The 22,622-nt window shown below is 39.8% G+C and overlaps 1 protein-coding gene across 3 annotated transcripts in view; it reads right to left on the bottom strand.

Annotated features, from left to right (window-relative positions):
• BLTP3A (bridge-like lipid transfer protein family member 3A) overlaps positions 1-22,622 on the bottom strand; it is a 77,285-nt gene that overhangs the window by 31,360 nt on the left and 23,303 nt on the right. For 2 of the 3 annotated variants that reach the window (XR_016036094.1, XM_055407055.2), the window contains exons 2-7: positions 20,981-21,143; positions 20,842-20,880; positions 20,067-20,158; positions 2,576-2,765; positions 1,519-1,659; positions 923-1,093 (exon numbers count right to left, since the gene is read on the bottom strand). Coding sequence is in view for 2 of the 3 variants with exons in the window: in XM_055407055.2 (XP_055263030.2) it covers positions 923-1,093; positions 1,519-1,659; positions 2,576-2,765; positions 20,067-20,158; positions 20,842-20,880; positions 20,981-21,143 (796 nt within the window). In the remaining variant the exon portion in view is untranslated. Of the gene's footprint in view, positions 1-922; positions 1,094-1,518; positions 1,660-2,575; positions 2,766-20,066; positions 20,159-20,841; positions 20,908-20,980; positions 21,144-22,622 lie in introns of those variants that run through there. The other variant, XM_055407056.2, reaches the window with a different exon arrangement.

Genomic DNA, 22,622 nt, shown 5'->3' with positions numbered 1-22,622 from the left:
TCCCTCTCATAATCATTCTTTTTAATCATATACACTTTATCATACACTGAACAGTAATATTTCCTAAGTTTTCATTTTTATAGCCTTGAAGAATTTTACACTTTTTTCTTTATGTGGTTGAACTTCATTTGCTTTTCTATGTGATAATGATAACAATTACATATGGTATTACATTCATATAAATAAACACACATCTTTTTACTTCTAGCCCATTAAGTCTTTCCTAAGGTACAGTGATGCCCCTCATAACGGTACGTCTGATAGCTCACATAGGTCTGTCCCCTCTAAACAATCCAAAGAAGCCAAATTATAATTAATCTAGTAACTGTCAGAGTCCTGTTCTGACATTTTAACTGCTTTCTAAGCTTCCCTCCTACCCAGAACTTATCTGACTGATGCTAAAACACCTCCTTCAGGAAGTCTTCCCGAAGTGCCCTCTTTCAGCCCAGGATCCCTCTTCTTTGTGCTCTCGTGGCACAGTTTTTACCTCTATTATAGCACTTATCACATCATATAGTAATAACCTGTTTAGGGTCCATATTTTAAGACACAAAGAGTTCCAGGGTCAGGAACAAAAGGCTTTCCAGTGGCCAGCACTGTACACCTAACACACTGCTGCTGCTGCTAAGTCGCTTCAGTCGCGTCTGACTCTGTGCGACCCCATAGACGGCAGCCCACCAGGCTCCCCTGTCCCTGGGATTCTCCAGGCAAGAACACTGGAGTGGGTACCTAACACACTAGAGGCACCAAATGAACAGAGTAACTGGATAAAGGCACTGGCAGAGCCTATGCACACACAGAAGTGAGTGACACATTCTCCCAAATAAGCGGAACAAAATTTAGGCTCCACCTATGCTGGTGTGCATTAGGTCTGGCCTGCCATCTCCCCACCACCACTGAGGGTCTCTGTTTCACCTCTAACCTGTACAGGTTCAGGGGCCAGGCTCTTTCTCTGCTGGGCGGCCTTCTCCATGGCCTCACTCAGTGACTCTGCATATTTCATCATAGCCTTGAGCTGCGAGTCCGTTAGCACCCAGAGCAGGTCATCCAACAGGAACATCAGCTTGGAGGCGATCACATTGCAATCTTTGGTCTGGAGGGGTCACAGAGAACACAGGCTTCCACATCTGGTACCATCCCAACTCCTTACAGTAAGTACTGCCCAAACAATTTCAAAGATGGCTTTTCAATCCTCAATTACAAGAAAGGAAAATATCAAGTACTTTGGAGTCAACTTCTTACCAAACTACAAAAGTTTTCTGTGATTAACAAAAAGCAGTAATAATCAACTGCCTATGTCCCCATATACAGGTAAAAATTGCTATTTGCAAAATTAAAATGATGGAAGTACACATGTTCCCTCAATAGTAGATTCAGTGCAACAATGAACTGCAGGTCCTCCCCTTTCATACGTCGTTTCAGGGGCCAATAACACACAAAAAGGAGGAAACACCAACTCCAGAGCTGTCTGGGAGAACAAAAGATGGACGTTTTCGTGAGGACAGAGAACACACTTACTCTTCTCTTGAGGGCTATCTGGATCCTGCCTTGGTTGGTAATCAGCCTCAATGGAGTGGTGACTGGGTCCTGATCACCATTGTCTGTAGCATCTGCCTCAATTCGAAGTGTTTGCCAAGTTATTTCCTTAAATGTTAAAACCTAGAAGGAAAAAAAGTAAATATCCCTTAATATTGTGGATGAAATTAATCAAGAGGCAGGAAGTCCAAGGGGAAAAGACTAGCAAGGCAGAGACTCCCACCATTCTTAGCTGGGATCCTACTCACAGAAGACAGTGGATCACAAATTCTTTTTTTTTTTTATTTATTTTTTTTAATTGGAGGCTAATTATTTTACAATATTATATTGGTTGGTTTTGCCATACATTGACATGAATCTGCCCTGGGTGTACATGAGTTCCCCTTCCCGAACCCCCCTCCCACCTCCTTCCTCCCCTTATCCTCCCTCTGGGTTATCCCCGCATACCAGCCCCGAGCATCCTGTAATATGCATCGAACCTGAACTGGTGATTTGTTTCACATATGATAATATACATGTTTCAATGCCATTCTCCCAAATCATCCCACCCTCACCCTCTCCCACAGAGTCCCAAAGACTGTTCTATACATCTGTGTCTCTTTTGTTGTCTCGTATACAGGGTTATCATTTGCATCTTTCTAAATTCCATATATATGCGTTAGTATATTGTATTGGTGTTTTTCTTTCTGGCAGATCACAAATTCTTAACTGAGGAAAAGTAACACTAGACAGAAGGGATTCTTGGGTTCCCAAGAATGGGGAAGCCTTTGACCCAAGACAGGAATATAGTCATTGGGAATTTGTTTTATGACACAGGGAGCTCAAACTGTGACCACCGAGAAGGGTGGGATGGAGTGGAAGGTGGGAGGGAGGTAAAGGGAGGGGACATGTGTATACCTCTGGCTGATTCACAGTGATGTATGGCAGAAACCAACACATATTGTAGAACAATTATTCCCCAATTAAAATAAATAAAAATTTTAAAAGAATGAATCCTTTGAACCCTCCCATTCTCCCCCCTGCAATGGTGGGCTGTCACCTCTCCTCGGTGTGGGTCAGTGATGCGGGTGAGGCGGAGGTCACTCTGCTGCCAACTGGGGTTGACACTATAGCCCTGGAGCTGCCACAGTTCAAAAGAAGCATGGAAGGCCTTGGAGTGAATCTTGATGGTGATGGAGTTGACGATGATGAACATCCCCTCCACCACCTTCTCAGCAAAACCATACTCACTACGACAAACAAGGTAGATCAATATTCAAGATCATGTGAGATTTTGGCATTAGCATACTCTTTTTTCTTTTTTGGTTGTGCTATGCCTTGCAGGATCCTAGTTTCCTAACAAGGGGTTTGAACCCAGGCCCAGGCAGTTAAAATGGTGAGTCCTAACCACTGGACCACCAGGGAATTCCCTATGCATACTCTTTAAAATTGAAGACTTAAGACTTTTAATAATGCCTGTCTTTAGATGCTAGAACTGTGGATGCTTTTTTTAAAGTTCTCTCCTCCCACTTCTGCTTTATATTTTTTTAATTTCTAAAATTTTTATGATGATGCAGTACTCTTTCTGATGAGCTTTTTCTTTTTTAAGCATGGAATAAAAGAAAGAATTGACCTGGAAACAATCTCCTTATGGTTAGAAAGAATAAGTTGAAAAAAATATTTTCCAAGTCCACAAACTACCTGAATAAATATTTTATTGTCTGTGAGGAGAGATATTATCACTGCAGAAAGGAAACAGTCGGTTTCAATAACGTCTTCAAAGACAGAACATGCTCTGTAAAAGCGGTGAAAGAGGAAAGAAGTACAGCCAGGTGAGCATGAGGTTTAACCCTGTGAAATCGAGTCAAGAACAGACCCACCTCTGCCTGTCAAATACACCCCAGAGAGCACAGCTTACATCATAGAGAGGCCAAAACAGCAGGTAGAGAAATGAAGGCCATCCTTAAAGTCCTTCTAGACATGGAAAACACAGACATTCTTGACATGCAGGTGACACAGTTCTCATTGTAACAGATAAAAAGGTCTGGGAATTATAAACTGAATATATACACATATACACACACACACATCTTTGCAATTTATATCACAAAGGGCTAATATCTCTAATGTATAAAGAGTTTCACAAAACTGAAAAGAAAAAGACCCACAGCCAATGGGACAAAGTAGGGACAGTTCACAGAAAAATAAATGCAAATAGACATTAAATATAAAAAGATGTTCCAGCTCACTCATATGAAAACTGCACTGAGAATCATTTGATTCAGGACAAAAATGACAGTGAAGTAGGGAAAATTCAATAACGGTGCATGGTCAGTTTGAGGCTACCCATAAAAAGAAAAAATAATGTTGACCTTCATCTTACATCAAACAAACAAAAAACCAGTTTCAAGATTGACTGTAGATCTAAATGTGAAAGGTCAAATGATAAAGCTAGAAGAAAACATAGGAGAATATCTTCATGCCTTGAGATAGGAAAAGATTCCTTAAATAAAACACAAAAAGCACTAACCATAAAGGGAAATAAAGATATATAGGACCACAGTAGAATTAATAATGACTGATCAATAAAAAAAATAACATTAGGAGTGACAACAAACCTACAGTAGGAGAAGATATGTGTAATACATGTATGTAACTAAGGACTTGTTTCCAGAATATAAAAATAACTTCTACAAATTAAAGAGAAAAACACAAGTAACCCCCAAAATAAATGGGAGAAAACATCAATGCTTTATGAAAGAAGATATTTGAAAGTCTAACAACTCATGAAAAAATGCAAACTAAAATCAAAATGTGACACAACTATTAGGTGGTTAGAATAAAAAGAAAGACAATACCAAGTGCTAACAAATGGAACGCTTATGTACTGCTGGGGCAAAACTGGTGCGAGTTCTTTGGAAAACTGTTCAGCAGTATGAACTAAAGCAGAACATATGCACAGCCTATGACCCTGCAACTCTACTGTAGATACATACAAATCAGAAATGTGTTCATATGTTCACCAAGAAGTGTGTACAAGAATGTTGACAGCATTACTATTCTTTTTTCTTTAGTTAAAAATTAAATTTTTAACTTACGATTAGAAAAGATAATTCTTTGCAGGATACACATACAAGGTTTTGACAAATACATAAAGTCATGTATTAATCACCACACTCACAAAAAAGGACAGTCCCATGTAGCAACATTATGCAAAACAGCCAGAAAGTAGAAACAAACCAAATGTCCATCTACAACAGAATAGATAATTGTGGCATGTAATGGAATATCATATAGTAATAAGGATTAATGAAAAACAATTACATGTAACCACATGGATGACTTTCAAAAACATCATGCTGAGCTAAAAGTATGTAGATACAAATGACAATGTATTATATGATTACATTTATATAAATTTAAAAATAGGGAAACTAATGTATGGTATTAAAAATGAGGATAAAGTTATCCTTGAGGGTGGGAATGAATAGGCAGGGCACAGGAGGCTTTTGGGATTCTGAAGGTGGTCTATTTTTGATGTGTTAACTGTAAAGAATTACTAAGCTACACATTTATGATTTATGTACCTCAATCAGTTCAGTTCAGTCGCTCAGTCGAATCCAACTCTTGGTCTACAGCACGCCAGGCTTCCCTGTACATGTACCTCAATATACTTGGCAAAAAAACCACACAGAAATACCATGTGTCATCTTTAGATTAGTCAAAAATCCTAAAGTTTGACAATACTGTCCATTAGTAAGGTTCCTGGACCTTTCAAGAAAGCTCCAGAAAAACATGTATTTCTGCTTCATTGATACTAAAGCCTTTAACTGTGTGGATCACAACAAACTGGAAAATTCTTAGAGAGATGGGAATACCAGACTACCTTACTTGCCTCCTGAGAAACCTGTATGCAGGTCAGGAAGCGACAGTAAGAAGCAGACATAGAACAGCAGAACAGACTGGTTCAAAATTGGGAAAGGAGTACCTCAAGGCTGCATATTGTCACCCTGCTTATTTAACTTCTATGCAGATTACATCATGCAAAATGCCAGGCTGGATAAAGCACAAGCCGGAATCAAGATTGCTGGGAGAAATATCAACAACCTCAGATATGCAGATGACACCACCCTTATGGCAGAAAGCGAAATCGAACTAAAAAGCCTCCTGATGAAGGTGAAAGAAGACAGTGAAATAACTGGCTCAAAAGTCAACATTCAAAAAACTAAGATCATGGCATCTGGTTTCATCACTTCAAGGTAAAGAGATGCGGAGAAAATGGAAACAGTGAGAGACTTTATTTTCTTGGACTCCAAAATCCCTGCGGATGGTGGGTACAACCATGAAATTAAAAGACACTTGCTCCTTGGAAAAAAGCTATGACAAACCTAGACAGAGTATTAAAAAGCAGAGACATCACTTTGCCAACAAAGGTCTATTTAGTCAAAGCTACAGTTTTTCCAGTAGTCACGTACAGATGTAAGAGTTGGACCATAAAGAAAGCTGAGCGCCAAAGAACTGATGCTTTCCAACTGTGGTGTTGGAGAAGACTCTTGGACTGCAAGGATATCAAAAAAGCTAATCCTAAATGACATCAATCCTGAATATTCATTGGAGGGACTGAGGCTGAAGCTGAAGCTCCAATACTTTGGCCACCTGATGGGAAGAACCAACTCATTGGAAAAGACCCTAGTGCTAGGAAAGATTGAGGACAGGAGGAGAAAGGGACGACAGAGGATGAGATGGTTGGATGGCATCACCAACTCAATGGACATGAGTTTGAGCAAACTCCAGGAGATGGTGAAGGACAGGGAAGCCTGGTGTGCTGCGGTCCATGGGGTCACAAAGAGTCGGACACGACTGAGTGATTGAACAATAACAACAAAAGGTTTCCAGAAAACAAGAACTCAAAACATTGCTGGTGGTTACACAAAACTATAAAATCCTTACAAAGGGAAATTTAGCAATGTCTATCAAATGCATTTTTCCTTTGACCTAGCAGTCCCTCTCTCAGGAGTATATTCCAAAATATGTTAGCAAAAAAAAGTGGAAACAAACCAAATGTCTATCAACTGATGAATGGATAAGTGTGGTATATCTAAACAATAGAATGTTGTTCAGCCATAAAAGGAATAAAGTACTGATACATGCTACAACATAGCTGAACCTTGAAAACATTATGGTAAGAGAAAGACACCAATCTCAAATGACCACATAATGTACTATTCCATCTATACAAAATGATCAGAATAAATGCAGAAAGTACATTTACGGTTCATGGGGTTGCAAAGAGTCGGACACGACTGAGCAACTGAACTGAACTGAAGGCTAAAAACAGTATGGAAAGGCAAAAAGATAGAACACTGAAAGATGAACTCCCCAAGTCGGTGGGTATCCAATATGCTACTGGAGATCAGTGGAGAAATAACTCCAGAAAGAATGAAGAGACGGAGCCAAAGCAAAAACAACACTCAGCTGTGAACAGGACTGGTGATAGAAGCAAGGGCTGATGCTGTAAAGAGCAATACTGCATAGGAACCTGGAATGTTAGGTCCATGAATCAAGGCAAATTGGAAGTGGTCAAACAGGAGATGGCAAGAGTGAACGTCAACATTTTAGGAATTAGTGAACTAAAATGGACTGGAATGGGTGCATTTAACTCAGATGACCATTATATCTACTACTGTGGGCAAGAATCCTTTAGAATGGAGTAGCCATCACAGTCAACAAGAGTTTGAAATGCAATACTTGGATGCAATCTCAAAAATGACAGAATGATCTCTGTTCGTTTCCAAGGCAAACCACTCAATATCATGGTAATCCAAGCCTATGCCCCAACCAGGAACACTGAAGAAGCTGAAGTTAAATGGTTCTATGAAGACCTACAAGACCTTTTAGAACTAACACCCAAAAAAGATGTCTTTTTCATTATAGGGGACTGGAATGCAAAAGTAGGAAGTCAAGAAACATCTGGAAAAACAGGCAAATTTGGCCTTGGAGTACAGAATGAAGCAAGCCAAAAACTATTGAGTTTTGCCAAGAGAACACACTGGTCATAGCAAACACCCTCTTCCAACAACACAAGAGAAGACTCTATACATGGATATCACCAGATGGCCAACACTGAAATCATATTGATTATATTCTTTGCAGCCAAAGATGGAGAAGCTCTATACAGTCAGCAAAAACAAGACCTGAAGCTGACTGTGGCTCAGATCATCAATTCGTTATTGCCAAATTCAGACTTAAATTGAAGAAAGTAGGGAAAACTACTAGACCGTTCAGTTCAGTTCAGTTCAGGCGCTCAGTTGTGACCGACTCTTTGCGACCCCATGAATCACAGCACGCCAGGCCTCCCTGTCCATCACCAACTCCCGGAGTTCACTCAAACTCATGTCCATCAAGTCGGTGATGCCATCCAGCCATCTCATTCTCTGTCGTCCCCTTCGCCTCCTGCCCCCAATCCTTCCCAGCATCAGAGTCTTTTCCAGTGAGTCAACTCTTCGCATGAGGTGGCCAAAGTATTGGAGTTTGAGCTTTAGCATCAGTCCTTCCAGTGAACACCCAGGATCGATCTCCTTTAGAATGGACTGGTGAGATCTCCTTGCAGTCCAAGGGACTCTGAAGAGTCTTCTCCAGCACCACAGTTCAAAAGCATCAATTCTTCGGCAATCAGCTTTCTTCACAGTCCAACTCTCACATCCATACATGACCACGGGAAAAACCATAGCCTTGACTAGACTAGACGGACCTTTGTTGGCAAAGTAATGTCTCTGCTTTTTAATATACTATCTAGGTTGGTCATAACTTTCCTTCCAAGGAGTAAGCGTCTTTTAATTTCCTGGCTGCAATCACCATCCGGAGTGATTTTGGAGCCCAAAAAAACAAAGTCTGACACTGTTTCCACTGTTTCCCCATCTATTTCCCATGAAGTGATGGGACCAGATGCCATGATCTTTGTTTTCTGAATGTTGAGCTTCAAGCCAACCTTTTCACTCTCCTCTTAAACTTTCATCAAGAAGCTTTTTAGTTCCTCTTCACTTTCTGCTATAAGGGTGGTGTCATCTGCATATCTGAGGTTATTGATATTTCTCCCAGCAATCTTGATTCCAGCTTGTGCTTCTTCCAGCCCAGCGTTCCTCATGATGTACTCTGCATAGAAGTTAAATAAGCAGGGTGACAATATACAACCTTGACGTACTCCTTTTCCTATTTGGAACCAGTCTGTTGTTCCATGTCAAGTTCTAACTATTGCTTCCTAACCTGAATACAGGTTTCTCAAGAGGCAGGTCAGGTGGTCTGGTATTCCCATCTCTTTCAGAATTTTCTACAGTTGATTGTGATCCACACAGTCAAAGGCTTTGGCATAGTCAATGAAGCAGAAATAGATGTTTTTCTGGAACTCTCTTGCTTTCTCCATGATACAGCGGATGTTGACAATTTGGTCTCTGGTGCCTCTGCCTTTTCTAAAACCTGCTTGAACATCTGGAAGTTCACAGTTCACATATTGCTGAAGCCTGGCTTGGAGGATCTTGAGCATGACTTTACTAGTGTGTGAGATGAGTCCAATTGTGTATGACCTAAATCAAATCCCTTATGATTATACAGTGGAAGTGAGAAATAGATTTAAGGAACTAGATCTGATAGACAGAGTGCCTGATGAACTATGGATGGAGGTTCATGACACTGTACAGGAGACAGGGATCAAGACAATCCCCAAAAAAAGAAATGCAAAAAAGCAAAATGGCTATCTGGGGAGGCCTTACAAATAGCCGTGAAAAGAAGAGAAGCGAAAAGCAAAGGAGAAAAGGAAAGATATATCCATTTGAATGCAGAGTTCCAAAGAACAGCAAGAAGAGATAAGAAAGCCTTCCTCAGAGATCAATGCAAAGAAATAGAGGAATACAACAGAATGGGAAAGACCAGAGATCTCTTCAAGAAAATTAGAGATACCAAGGGAACATTTCATGCAAAGATGGGCTCAATAAAGGACAGAAACAGTATGGACCTAACAGAAGCAGAAGATATTAAGAGGAGGTGGCAAGAATACACATAAAAACTATACAAAAAAAGATTTCAATGACCCAGATAACCACAATGGTGTGATCACTCATGTAGAGCCAGACATCCTGGAATGTGAAGTCAAGTGGGCCTTAGGAAGCATCATGATGAACAAAGCTAGTGGAGGTGATGGAATTCCAGTTGAGCTATTTCAAATCCTGAAAGATGATGCTGTGAAAGCGCTGCACTCAATATGCCAGCAAATTTGGATAACTCAGCAGTGGCCACATGACTGGAAAAAGTTGGTTTTCTTTCAAATCCCAAAGAAAGGCAATGCCAAAGAATGCTCAAACTACCGCACAATTGCATTCATCTCACACACTAGTAAAGTAATGCTCAAAATTCTCCAAGCTAGGCTTCAGCAATACGTGAACCGTGAACTTCCATATATGTTCAAGCTGGTTTTAGAAAAGGCTGAGAAACCAGAGATCAAATTGCCAACATCCACTGTATCATCGAAAAAGCAAGAGAGTTCCAGAAAAACATCTGCTTCTGCTTTATTGACTGTGCCAAAGCCTTTGACTGTGTATATCACAACAAACTGGAAAATTCTGAAAAAGATGGGAATTACAGACTACCTGACCTGCCTCTTGAGAAACCTGTATGCAGGTCAGGAAGCAACAGTTAGAACTGGACATGGATCAACAGACTGGTTCCAAATAGGAAAAGGAGTTCGTCAAGGCTGTATATTGTTACCGCGCTTATTTAACTTATATGCAGAGTACATTATGAGAAACATGATTGGATGAAGCACAAGCTGGAATCAAGATTGCTGGGAGAAATATCAATAACCGCAGATATGCAGATGACACCACCTTTACGGCAGAAAGTGAAGAAGAACTAAAGAGCCTCTTGATGAAAGTGAAAGAGGAGAGTGAAAAGGTTGGCTTAAAGATCAACATTCAGAAAACAAAGATCATGGCATCCAGTCCATCACCACACGGCAAATAGATGGGAAAACAGTGAAAACAGTGACAGACTTTATTTTCTTGGGCTCCAAAATCACTGCAGATGGTGACTGCAGCTATGAAATTAAAAGACACTTACTCCTTGGAAGGAAAGTTATGACCAACCTAGATAGCACATTAAAAAGCAGAGACATTACTTTGCCAACAAAGATCCGTCTAGTCAAGGCTATGGTTTTTCCAACAGTCATGTATGGATGTGAGAGTTGGACTATAAAGAAAGCTGAACGCCAAAGAATTGATGCTTTTGAACTGTGGTGGTGGAGAAGACTCTTGAGAGTTCCTTGTACTGCAAGGAGATCCAACCAGTTCATCTTAAAGGAGATCAGTCCTGAGTGTTCATTGGAAGGACTGATGTTGAAGCTGGAACTCCAGTACTTTGGCCACCTGATGCAAAGAACTGACTCATTGGGAAAGACCCTGATGCTGGGAAAGATTGAAGGCAGGAGAAGAAGGGGATGACAGAGAATGAGACGGCTGGATGGCATCACCAACTCAATGGATGTGAATCTGAATAAGCTCCAGGAGTTGGTGATAGTCAGGGAAGCCTGGCGTGCTGCAGTCCATGGGGTCGCAAAGAGTCAGACACGACCGAGTGACTGAACTGAACTGATTAATAGAGAACTGGCTATATAAACTATGACGCCTCTATAAAATATATTGAGTATTTTACAGGTGCAAAAGGAATAAGAAGCATCTCCTTATATTCATCTATGAAGTGATCTCCAGGATATACTTTTAAAAGAAAAAGGCAATGTGGAAAGTGTTTATGGTATGTTACATTTTGTGTAAAAAATGGAGTAGGAACAATACAAACATACGTACATATAACATACTTTGTTTTATAGTTTTAACTTTGGAACTGTGTAATTTTACATAGTTTAAAAACTAAATTAAAAAGATGTAAAAATTTAAAACAAACTGCTATAAAATTAGAAGATAGCATAAGAGAAAACCTAGGTGACACTGGGTACAGCAATTAGATTTTAGATACAATACCAAAGGCACAATTCATGAAAGAAATAACAGCTACACTGGACTTCATTAAAGTTTCAAAATCTGCTCTGTGAAAGACAATGTCAAGAGAATAAGACCACTCATAGACTAGAATATATCTGCAAAAAGACACATCTGATAAGACTGTTATCCAAAATATACAAAGAACTGTTAAAACTCAACCATAAGAAGACAAACAACCCAATTAAAAAATGGGCCAAAGACCTTCACAGATACCTTATGAAAGACGACACACAAATGTCAAACAAGCGTATGTCTTATAAGCTCTACATCATATGTTATCAGGGAAATGGAAATTAGAACAACAGTGAGATTCCACTACACACCTATTAGAATGACCAAAATCCAAATTGCCGACAACACCAAATGCAGGGAATTCCATGGACAGAGAGGCCTAGCAAGCTACTGTCCATGGCATTACAAAGAGTCAGACACGAATGAGCGACTTTCATTAATTACTAATCCAAATGCTGACAAGGACACAGACCGGCAGGAACTCTCATTCACTGCTAGCACTAATGTAAAATGGTAAGTCACTGTGGAAGACAGTTCTGCGGTTTCTTCCAAAACTGAACATACTCTTACCATATGATCCAGCAATCATGCTCCTTTATATACACTCAAAGGAATTTAAAAGTTAAAGTTCACACATGGACATTTATAGAAGCTTTATTCATAATTGCCCAAATTTGGAAACAAACAACCAAGATGCTGTAACTATTAAATGGATAAACTGTGGTACATCCAGACAATGAAATATTTTTCAGCACTAAAAAGAAATGAGCCACAGAGTCATAAAAAGACATGGAGTACTCTTAAATGCATATTATTAAGTGACAGAAGGCAATCTAAAGAGATGGAATCATTATGGAAAAGGAAAAACTACGGAACAGTGAAAGACCAGTGGTTGCCAGGGGTTGGGCAGGGAGGAGGAGGAGTAAGTGGAGCACAGAGGAGTTTTAGGGCAGTGAAAATACACTGTATGACACTATAAGAGTGAATGTATGTCATTATACATCTGTCCAAACCTATAGAATGTCCCACCAAGGGTGAACCTCAGTGTAAAGTATGAATTTTCTGTGATTACGATGTGTCAATGTGAGTTCATCTATCATAATAAATATACCATTCTGGTTGGCAGATGTCAATAAGGGGGGAGGCTCTGTGTGTGTTGAGAGCAGGGGGTATACGGGAAATCTCTGTTCCTTCCTCTAAGTACTACTGTTTACACCTAAAATTGCTCTAAAATATCTGTCCTAAAGAAATGAACTCCTCTCTATGTCAAGTTGGTACCCAACCATACAAAGAATGACTTCAAGTAATTTTATTTTTTTAAGATTTTTTTTAATGTGGATCATTTTTTAAGTCTTTATTGAATTTGTTACAACATTGCTTCTGTTTTATATTTTGGTTTTTGGGCTGTGAGGCATGAGGGATCTTAGCTCCCCCACCAGGGGTCACACCCACACCCCCTGCGCTGGAAGCACCACCAGGGAAGTCCCTCAGGTAATTTTAAAACACAGTATTTTGATTATATATCTCTAATGGAATATATCATAAGGTTAAAGCAAATACATGGGAATTCCCTGGCGATCCAGTGGTTAGGATTCTGCACTCTTAATGCCAAAGGCCGGAGTTTGATCCCTGGTTGGGGAACTGAGATCCCATAACCCATGCAGTGTGGCCAAAAACGAAAAACACATATACACACACACAAAAAGCTACTGTATTCAGTAGTTTTACTGGTAGTTACATTAGTCTTTGTTATTTCTGAAACTATTAAAAAGTGAATTATTTATTATAAAATGTTGTTAGGAACCAAAATATAGCATATGAACAAAAACGCAAATATTTCTGGTTCAAGATGGCAGAGTAGAAGGACGTGTGTTCATCTCCTCTTGTGAGGGCACCAAAATCACAACCAGCTGTTGAGTAACTATCAACAGGACACTGGAACCTACCAAAAAAGATACCCCACATTCAAAGACAAGAAGCCACAGCGAGATGGTAGGAGGGGCACAATCATGATGATCAAATCCCATACCCTCTCGGTAGATGACCCACACACTGGAGAACAATAACACCAAAGAAGTTCTCCCACTGTTGTGAACCCCATGTCAGGCTTCCCAGCCTGGGGATCCAACAAAGAGACTGCCAATTCCCAGATTACCCAGGGAATCTAACCTTGAAGGCCAGCAGGATTGGATTACAAGACTTTCACAAGACTGGGGGAAACAAGAGACTCCAGTCTTAGAGGGCACAAACAAAATTTTCCACATACCAAGACTCAAAGGAAAGGAGCTAGTGTTGGAGGGTCTCCTGTGGAGGAGGTATGGGTCGGGAGGGGCTCACCACAGGGATGGGGGCAGCCAGCCTGGAAGGTTCTCCTTGGGGTATACCCTCTTGGAGGTCGCCAGCACCCAACCATAGACCTAGAGGGTTGGGTCACCTTAGGCCAAAAAAATACTAGGGAGGGAGCATAATCCCACCCACCAGCAGAAAATTGGGTCAAAGCTTTACTGAGCAAGGCCCTGCTCACCAAAGCAAGATCCAGTTTCTCCTACCACCAATCCCTCCCCCAAGGAAGCTTACATAAGCCTTTTAGCCTCCTCCATCAGAAGCCAGACAGAAGTAAGAAGAACCAGAGTCCCACAGCGACTAAAACAAAAATCACATTACAGAAACATAACCACCACGAAAAAGCAGAAAGTTTTGTCCCAAATGAAGGGACAAGATAAAACCCCAGAAAAACAACTAAATGAAGTGAAGATAGGCAACCTTCCAGAAAAAGAATTCAGAAAAATGATAGTGAAGATCATTCAAGACAAAGATTGAGAAGATGCAAGAAATGTTTACCAAAGACTCAGAAGAACTAAAGAACAAACAAACAGAGATAAATAATACACTAGAAGGAATCCATAGCAGAATAACTGGGACAGGAGAAGGGATAGGGCTTCCCTGATAGCTCAGTTGGTGAAGAATCCACCTTCAATGCAGGAGATCCCAGTTCGATTCCTGGGTTGGAGAGATCTGCTGGAGAAGGGATAGGCTACCCACTCCAGTATTCTTGGGCTTCCTTTATGGCTCAGCTGGTAAAGAATCTGCCTGCAATGCAGGAGGACCTGGGTTCAATCCCTGGGTTGGGAAGATCCCCTAGAGAAAAGAAAGGCTACCCACTCCAGTATTCTGGCCTGGAGAATTCCATGGACTGTAAAGTCCATGGTGTCGCAAAGAGCTGGACACAACTGGGTGATTTCAACTTTCACTTTCAAGAACAGATAAATGACCTGGGGGACAGAATGGTGAAAACCACTGCTACAGAACAGAATATAGAAAAAAGAATGAAAAGAAATGAAGACAGCCTAAGAGACCTCTGCAACAACAATAAACACACTAACATTTGCATTGTAGGGGTCCCAGAAGGAGAAGAGAGAAAGGACCTGAGAAAATATTTGAAGAGATAATAGCTGAAAACTTCCCTAACATGGGAAAGGAAATAGTCAACCAAGTCCAGGAAGCACAGACAGTCTCAGGCAGGATAAACCCAAGAAGGAACACACTGAGAAACATAATAATCAAACTTACAAACAATTAAAGACAGAGCTGTGCTTAGTCGCTCAGTCGTGTTCAACTCTTTGCTACCCCATGGACTGTAGCCAGTGAGGCTCCTCTGACCAAGGGGATTCTCCAGGCAAGAATACTGGAATGGGTTGCCATGCCCTCCTCCAGGGGATCTTCCCAACCCAGGGATCGAACCCTGGTCTCCCACATTGCAGGCGGATCCTTCATATCTGAGCCACCAGAGAAACCCTAAAAAATATTAAAAGCAAGAAGGGAAAAGGAAGGGAACTCCCATCAAGCTATAAGCTGATTTCTCAACAGAAACTCTACAAGCAAGAGAATGGCATGATATATTAAAAGTGACGAAAGGGAAGAACCTAAACCAAGAATACTTTATGAAGTAAGAATCTCCTTCAGATTTGATGGAGAAATCAAATGCTTTCTAGACAAGCAAAAGTTAAGAGAATTTAGCACCACCAAACCAGCTTTACAACAAATGCTAAAGGAACTTCTCTAAGCAGGAAACAAGAGAAAATAAACCCAAAACAATTAAGAAAATGGTAATAGGATCACATAGATGGATAATTACCTTAAATGTAAATGGATTAAATGCCCTAATCAAAAGACATAGACAGGCTGAGCAAATGAAAACAGGTGGATGTATGCATTTTCATGTACCACATCACTCTGCTTGATCCCCCAAATTGTATGTAATTGTGTTATATTGTTAGGTTAATCATGTTGCCATTAAGGCTTGCAATTGTAATTGTCTTTTATTTTTTTGTCAAGCTATTGATTATGAAAATAAACATCTTTCACTACTGTGATTACTCACAATACCATTGTATCATGATTGGTCAACAGAAAAATAACAGAATTCTTTATCACCAAAACTACCATTTAATAGAAGATACTGGAATACTTTTTCAAATTCATATGCATACCAGAATTATCTTGGAATTTTTTGAAAAATACAAATGTCCAGGTATTGCTTTTTTTTCACCAGAGTTCCAGATATGTTTCTAATAAGCAGCCATATTTAAAAACAACTGGATTATAAGAGGAACTTTTATTTTTATCTAGTTTGTTTCACTTTTCTATTTCATATTCAGTGCTCCCATTTTATTTAGTTTGTTTTCTAATGTCTTCACCTCTCCTTTTTTTTTTTTGATATTCTTTCTCAAGCCTTTATCAAGCATAGCAGAAAAGTTCCTGTATACCTTTATATATATAATATGAATAACATATATATTTTAGAAAACTTATAAATTTTTGCCTAACTAAAAAATTTAAGACATTTTGATTCCACTTGTTTGACTTAGTATGAATAAAATGCTATTATTCTCATCTGAAAAAACAGATATGTAACAAGCAACAAAGGTTACTGTATAGCACAGGTAACTATAGTCAATATCTTGTAATAACCTATAATGGAAAATAATTTCAAAAGTAATATATGTGTATATGTGTAACAGAATCACACAAAAAAGAATTTTACTGTTTGAAATTTAGCAACATTTATTTTTTTGCCAGCTTTTCTAAATGTCCTATGGACATCTAATAATGAAATATGAGATATAAAATTTTAAATATATTTGTATAGGATGTAGAAATAATATAAATTAATATAATATAAATCTATTATATTTAATTATTAATGACATCATTCAAGATGTTCCTATTCTTATTTTTTATGCACTTGATAAAATATTCTCAGAAAAATGTTAACATGTCTCACTATGATTATATATTTTTTCTTTCCCTTATATTTCTTCTGATTTTTGCCTTGTTTCTTTGTTGTTAGGTGTCTAATGGTTTATGATGTCTACCTTCTTTGTCATTAAAAATATTCATCTTTGTTTCACTTAATTTAAAAAATTCAAATAGTAAATCTAAATAGTTACTCAAAATCCTCTTTTTTCAATTTAAGAAATTCAAGATATTATCATGAATTATTTTTATCTTTCTTAAAAAATACTTTTTCCCTAGAACTGAAAATGCTTTAAAGCAGTGACAACCCAATGAATACAATTCTGCCCAGACTATTGTCTCTAACTAAATATTAATAACATTTCTCACTAAAAAGAATCAGGTTCCTTGGAGAAATGCCTAATTCCAGGTCTGAGGTAAGGATAAAAGAGAAGAGAATAAGAGGAGCCTGATTTGTTCTATATAAAAACAGAAAGATTATTGGGATCTTGTCCAAAGGATATAGGTGATATTGAAAGGCTCTCATTCACCAAAGATGGGGACAACCGAACATCAAAAAGAATAATGACTGTAATGGTATTGTGTAAAGGTGTCGAGTACTGTCAAGTACACAACAAATATATCTTATAAGAAAATATAAACATAGGATGTAAAAAATGTAAAAGCACATAAAAAATGAAAAATGAATGTAAAATCGTAAATCAACAAGGAAATATAAACAGTTTGTTAAACAGTTAAATCCTCACCTACCATTCCATCCAACTATTTCATTCCTAGGCATTTAGCCAAGATAGAGACAAGCACACGACCTCACAATAACTTGCATATGAATTTTTATAGCAGCATTATTTGCAATAGCCAAAAACTGGAAATAAAATGAACATTAACAAGTGAATAGATAACAAGTTGTGATCTACTTACACTTGGAATATTACTCAATAACGAAAAGAATGAACTAGGCTTCCCTGGTGGCTCAGTGGTAAGGAATCTTCCTGCCAGTGCAGGAGACAGGGTTTGACCCCTGATCCGGGAAGATCCGACATGCCGCAGAGCACAGCAATAAAGACCCACCACAGCCATAACTACTAAATGCTGCTGCTGCTGCTGCTGCTGCTAAGTCACTTTAGTCGTGTCCGACTCTGTGTGACCCCATAGACGGTAGCCCACCAGGCTCCCCAGTCCCTGGGATTCTCCAGGCAAGAACACTGGAGTGGGTTGCCATTTCCTTCTCCAATGTGTGAAAGTAAAAAGTGAAAGTGAAGTCGCTCAGTCATGTCCGACCCTTAGCGACCCCACGGACTGCAGCCTACCAGGCTGCTCCATCCATGGGATTTTCCAGGCAAGAGTACTGGAGTGGCTTGCCATTGCCTTCTCCGAACTACTAAATAAATAAACTAAATAGAATAAATAAAAGGAATGAACTATCGATAACTCAACAGCATGGATGAATCTCAAAATAATTATGCTGTATAAAAGAAGCCAGTAAAAACTAGTACATACTTCATGATTTCACTTAGAAAACATTATAGAAAATGCAAACCAATCTATACTGACAGAAAGTCATTGCCTGGGGACGGAAGGGGAAAGGGCAGGGAGATCCACAAGGTTTGAGGGAATGGATGTGTTATCTTCACTGTGCCAATGGTTACATGGACAAATACAGACACCCAGACTTATCAAATTGTAGACTTTATATAAGAACAGTCTATTCTCCCTCAATGACACCTTAATAACGATGCAAAAAATACATGGGTTCGAAATGATGAACCGCCTTCACTTTTCTCCACCCAAAAGAAATCTCTTCAGAGATTATTAGGGTGTCAACTCATAACTCTTAAATTTGCTAAATAAAGGTAAAGAATTCCGTATTTATCCTGACATTCCTGTACAAACTGTATTTCAAAGTAATCAAATATTAATAGTTAGTGAAAGAAAGTTCTCTGTAAAGTTTTCTCTACAGAAAATCACAACTAATAAATGCAACAGGAAAAAAGAGCCATAAAATCTCTATTTTCCATCTTACCCTGAAATAATAGATCTACAGACAACTATCATCAATGGTTCCTAAACCACGAGGTGAGAGGTAGATGAGGAACTTATCACAATTGACAAGTCAAGCCAACATCACCTGACTCCACTGGTTAATCTTATCCAAAGGAATATTACGCGCCTCCCATTATTTACAGTAGGAAATGCACGGAAATTTCCTGTTCATGAAAAGGAACAAATGAATCAAATCAAGTCTTTAACTACCAAATTAAACGAAACATCTTAAATAATACCTCGAGGATCCAATCAGCCAAAATACAAAATATGGGAAATTCTTTAGAAGAAATAATCCAGTTTCTACAAAGAATAAATTACATATAAAAAAGTGTGGGATTGGGGATTGTTTAAAATTAGAGAGCCTTATTTTTTAAAAAATGCTATTTATTTATTTGTGGGTTTTTTTGGCTATGCTGGGTCTCTGCTACTGCGCATGGACTTTCTCTAGCTGCAGTGGGCAGGAGCTACTCTCCAGTTGCAGTGCACAAGCTTCTCATTACTGGCTTCTATTACTGCACAGCAAGGGCTCTAGGCTCATGCGCTTCAGTAGTGATGGTGCAGGGGCTAAGTTGCCCCGTGTCATATAGAATCTTCCTGGACCAGGGATCAAACCTGTGTCCACTGCATTGGCAGGTAGATTCTTAACCACCGGACCACCAGGGAAACCCTTAAAGAGCTTTAAAAGGCAATATCCCTAAATATAAAGTGTGGAGCTCTTTGCAGCCAAACTGACTGTCAAAAAAAATATTTTAGAGACAACTCAGGAAAATCAAATATGAAATAAGTGTTACATGATATTAAGGAATTCCTATGAATTCTATTAATTGTGATAATAGTATTGTAGAGTCTTTTTCTTTCTTCTCAATCTTCGTTAATGACACATAATACAGAAGTATTTACAGATGGAATCATATGGTATCTGGGATTTGCTTTCAAGTATTACAGCATGTGCATACACACACACACACACACACTCACAAAGTGGCAGAAGAAAGGTAGAAAAAGAACAGTAAATTGTTGATAATTGTGAAAGTTAGATCTTGGGTGGATGGGGGCTCATTACACTATTCTCTCATTACACTATTTAGTGCATGTCTGAAAATTTCCATAATGAAAAGTTTCTAATTTTTAATTAAAAGGTAATCTGGACCCATTGATACATTGGAAATAATAGGACCCAAAGCAACTAACCTCTGTCCTGAAGCGAGGGCAATGGGAGACTGTCCATTGGGCGGCCGAGGCTCCTCACAGGTCTTCATCTCCACCTCTACCTTATCCAGACACTGAAATAAAAGCCATGGAGACCTAAGTATCTGCATGAAGCCCCACACAGCACAGACTGTCTTATCTGTCTCTGGGCTCCAGCACCAGCTGAGTGCTGTGTCCACGGTGGACCAACAATAAATGTTAGTCGAATGAATGAACAAACAAACTAAAATACAAAGAGAGGCCTCATCTTCCCCCTTCCATTTCTATTAACAGCAGAACTCCATGATAAGCATGGGATTAGCTCACAACAGAAAACGAAAACATAAAGTCCAAGTTATAGAGATATTACTATTCCTGGGGATTCCAGTCCTTGGGATATATCAGTTCCCGAAGGGCTTTTAGCTGAGAATCACCCAACAGTCAACGGGAATAAATTTCTAATAATTCCTCCAACAGGCATCCAAAGGAAATGTAAAGATAGAAACTGGACAGCAAAACTTGTTATAAAAAACAGAATTCAAAGCAAAACCAACTCAGGACTTGTGTCTCAGAGCTACTTGCTCTACTGCACAGCAGTTCTAGAAAAAACCCAGACAACAGTCACCCCATCTCACAGAGGAACTCACAAGCCAGATGGAAGCACCCACACTCCCAGAAGGGACAGCCTATCAAACTCCTCCCCATCTTCTCTCAGCTCCTTTAAAACCTTACCCCCACCTCCCCCATTTGATTACTTGCAATCAAGAAAGGCCATTACCAGGCAAATTGGGTGGGTCTTCAACTTTGTCCACTGGATCTGAAAGAGGAAAGCAAAGACTCAGGGCTATGGGAGGCAGCCCTCAAGAGGGCAGGCCTGCCGGCCAAAGACAGCAGCAGCCCTCTGACCACATTCTCACCCGGATCGAGGCCCTGTTGCAGTAGACCCGAGTGATGGCTAGCCAGGTGGGGAGCTCCAGCACATTCTGCAGAACCTCTTCATCCAGCTCCAGGTTGGTCAGCTGACCCTCCCCTTTTAGGGTGCTCAAATTGATTTTGTCCGGGGAAAGATTCTTAGTGAATCTGAAAAGAGTGATGGTAAGCAGCTATTATTTCCATGCAAATCTGCAAATGAGCATTATAACAAAATAACATGTCTCAATATGGAGAAATGAGAAAGTTAAAGAACAAATGTGGACTAACAACCACACTATCTCCAGACAGTGTAAGATGTTAGGTGAGACATATTCTGTCACAATCGCATCATCTTTCTACTCAAGAACCTACAATAACAATTCTGGAGAAACGGTTATAGCAGCAGCAATACAGCCTTTGATATAATTTCCATATAAAACCAGAACAACCAGATAGCAACTTAAATCTCATGGTTTAGTTGATAAGTTGTGTCTGACTCTTCTTGCAACCCCATGGACTGCAGCGTGCCAGGCTCCTCTGTCCACAGAACTTCCCAGGCAAGAATACTGGCGTGGATTGCCATTTCCTTCTCCAGGGGATCTTCCTAACCCAGGGATCAAACCTGGGCCTCCGGGATTGCAGGCATTCTTTACCAACTGAGCCACCAAGGAAGCCCTTGAATAACATTAAAAACAAAACTATAAGATAAAGCACCCTCATAAACCCCCATATACAAGCAGGAGAGGAAAAAACATTAACAGCCACAAGACATGAGTGCTATAAGCAGTTGTGCAGATCAACAAAGAGGAAACCACCAGGGCATCAGAGAAATCAGAGAACAGAAGGACCCCAAGATGACCAAGTACTCAGTGAAGAGCAATGTGGACCAATTTGAGAAAAGCAACAGAAACTGGAGGGGTTTTGGGCAAAAGGCCCAAATGAGCTGAAGCAATCTAACCCTATAAACACATGGAATTCACCAAGGCTCCTTCCTAAAATGGGTCCCCACACTGAGAAAAACTTCTGGGAGAGGAATCCAAACTGAGAAGACAGAAATGAAGAAAACAGATAATCCAAATGAAAGTTGGGCAGGGGGCCGGTGAGTTGGGTGTGGTTAACAGACCAGGACGTATCAGAAAGCAAGCCATTCTATTTTTAAACACTATTTGAAACAACAGAAGAGGGAATTCTATGAGGTTAGGATATAAAACAGTAACAGATTAATTACTGGCTTGTTAAGTAGGGTAAAGCAAAACCCCAGATCCTTACATATACCTCCACTGATGTGAAAAAAGAACACAACCACTTAAGGCCTTGCCAAAGGGACTGAACCGGAATGTCATCACACTACTGGGTCCTGTTGCTCATTTGCAGGAAATCCAAAGGAAAACTGCTGAACGGTACCCTACGTGTGCAATCAGCAGAGTTCAGGCCACGGGAAACTCTACACGTCAAGGGGCCTGGACATAAACAGTCCACACAGGCCTGTCCTCTCACTGCCTCACACTGTATCCCTTCACATCCTGCCGATGACACCAACTGTACTGCCAATCCTGTTCCTGATGCCAACTGTCTTGCTGTTCACACTGTTTGCTGAACCCAGGGCAGGCAAGGCACAAGTTAAGAGGCTGGAAGAAGACTCAAGGA

This window comes from Moschus berezovskii, chromosome 23 (assembly GCF_049115385.1).
Source record: "Moschus berezovskii isolate FMDL1 chromosome 23, NW_MosBer_1.0, whole genome shotgun sequence".
NCBI classification, from domain to species: domain Eukaryota; kingdom Metazoa; phylum Chordata; class Mammalia; order Artiodactyla; family Moschidae; genus Moschus; species Moschus berezovskii.
This window is presented reverse-complemented; position numbering and strand designations above follow the sequence as displayed.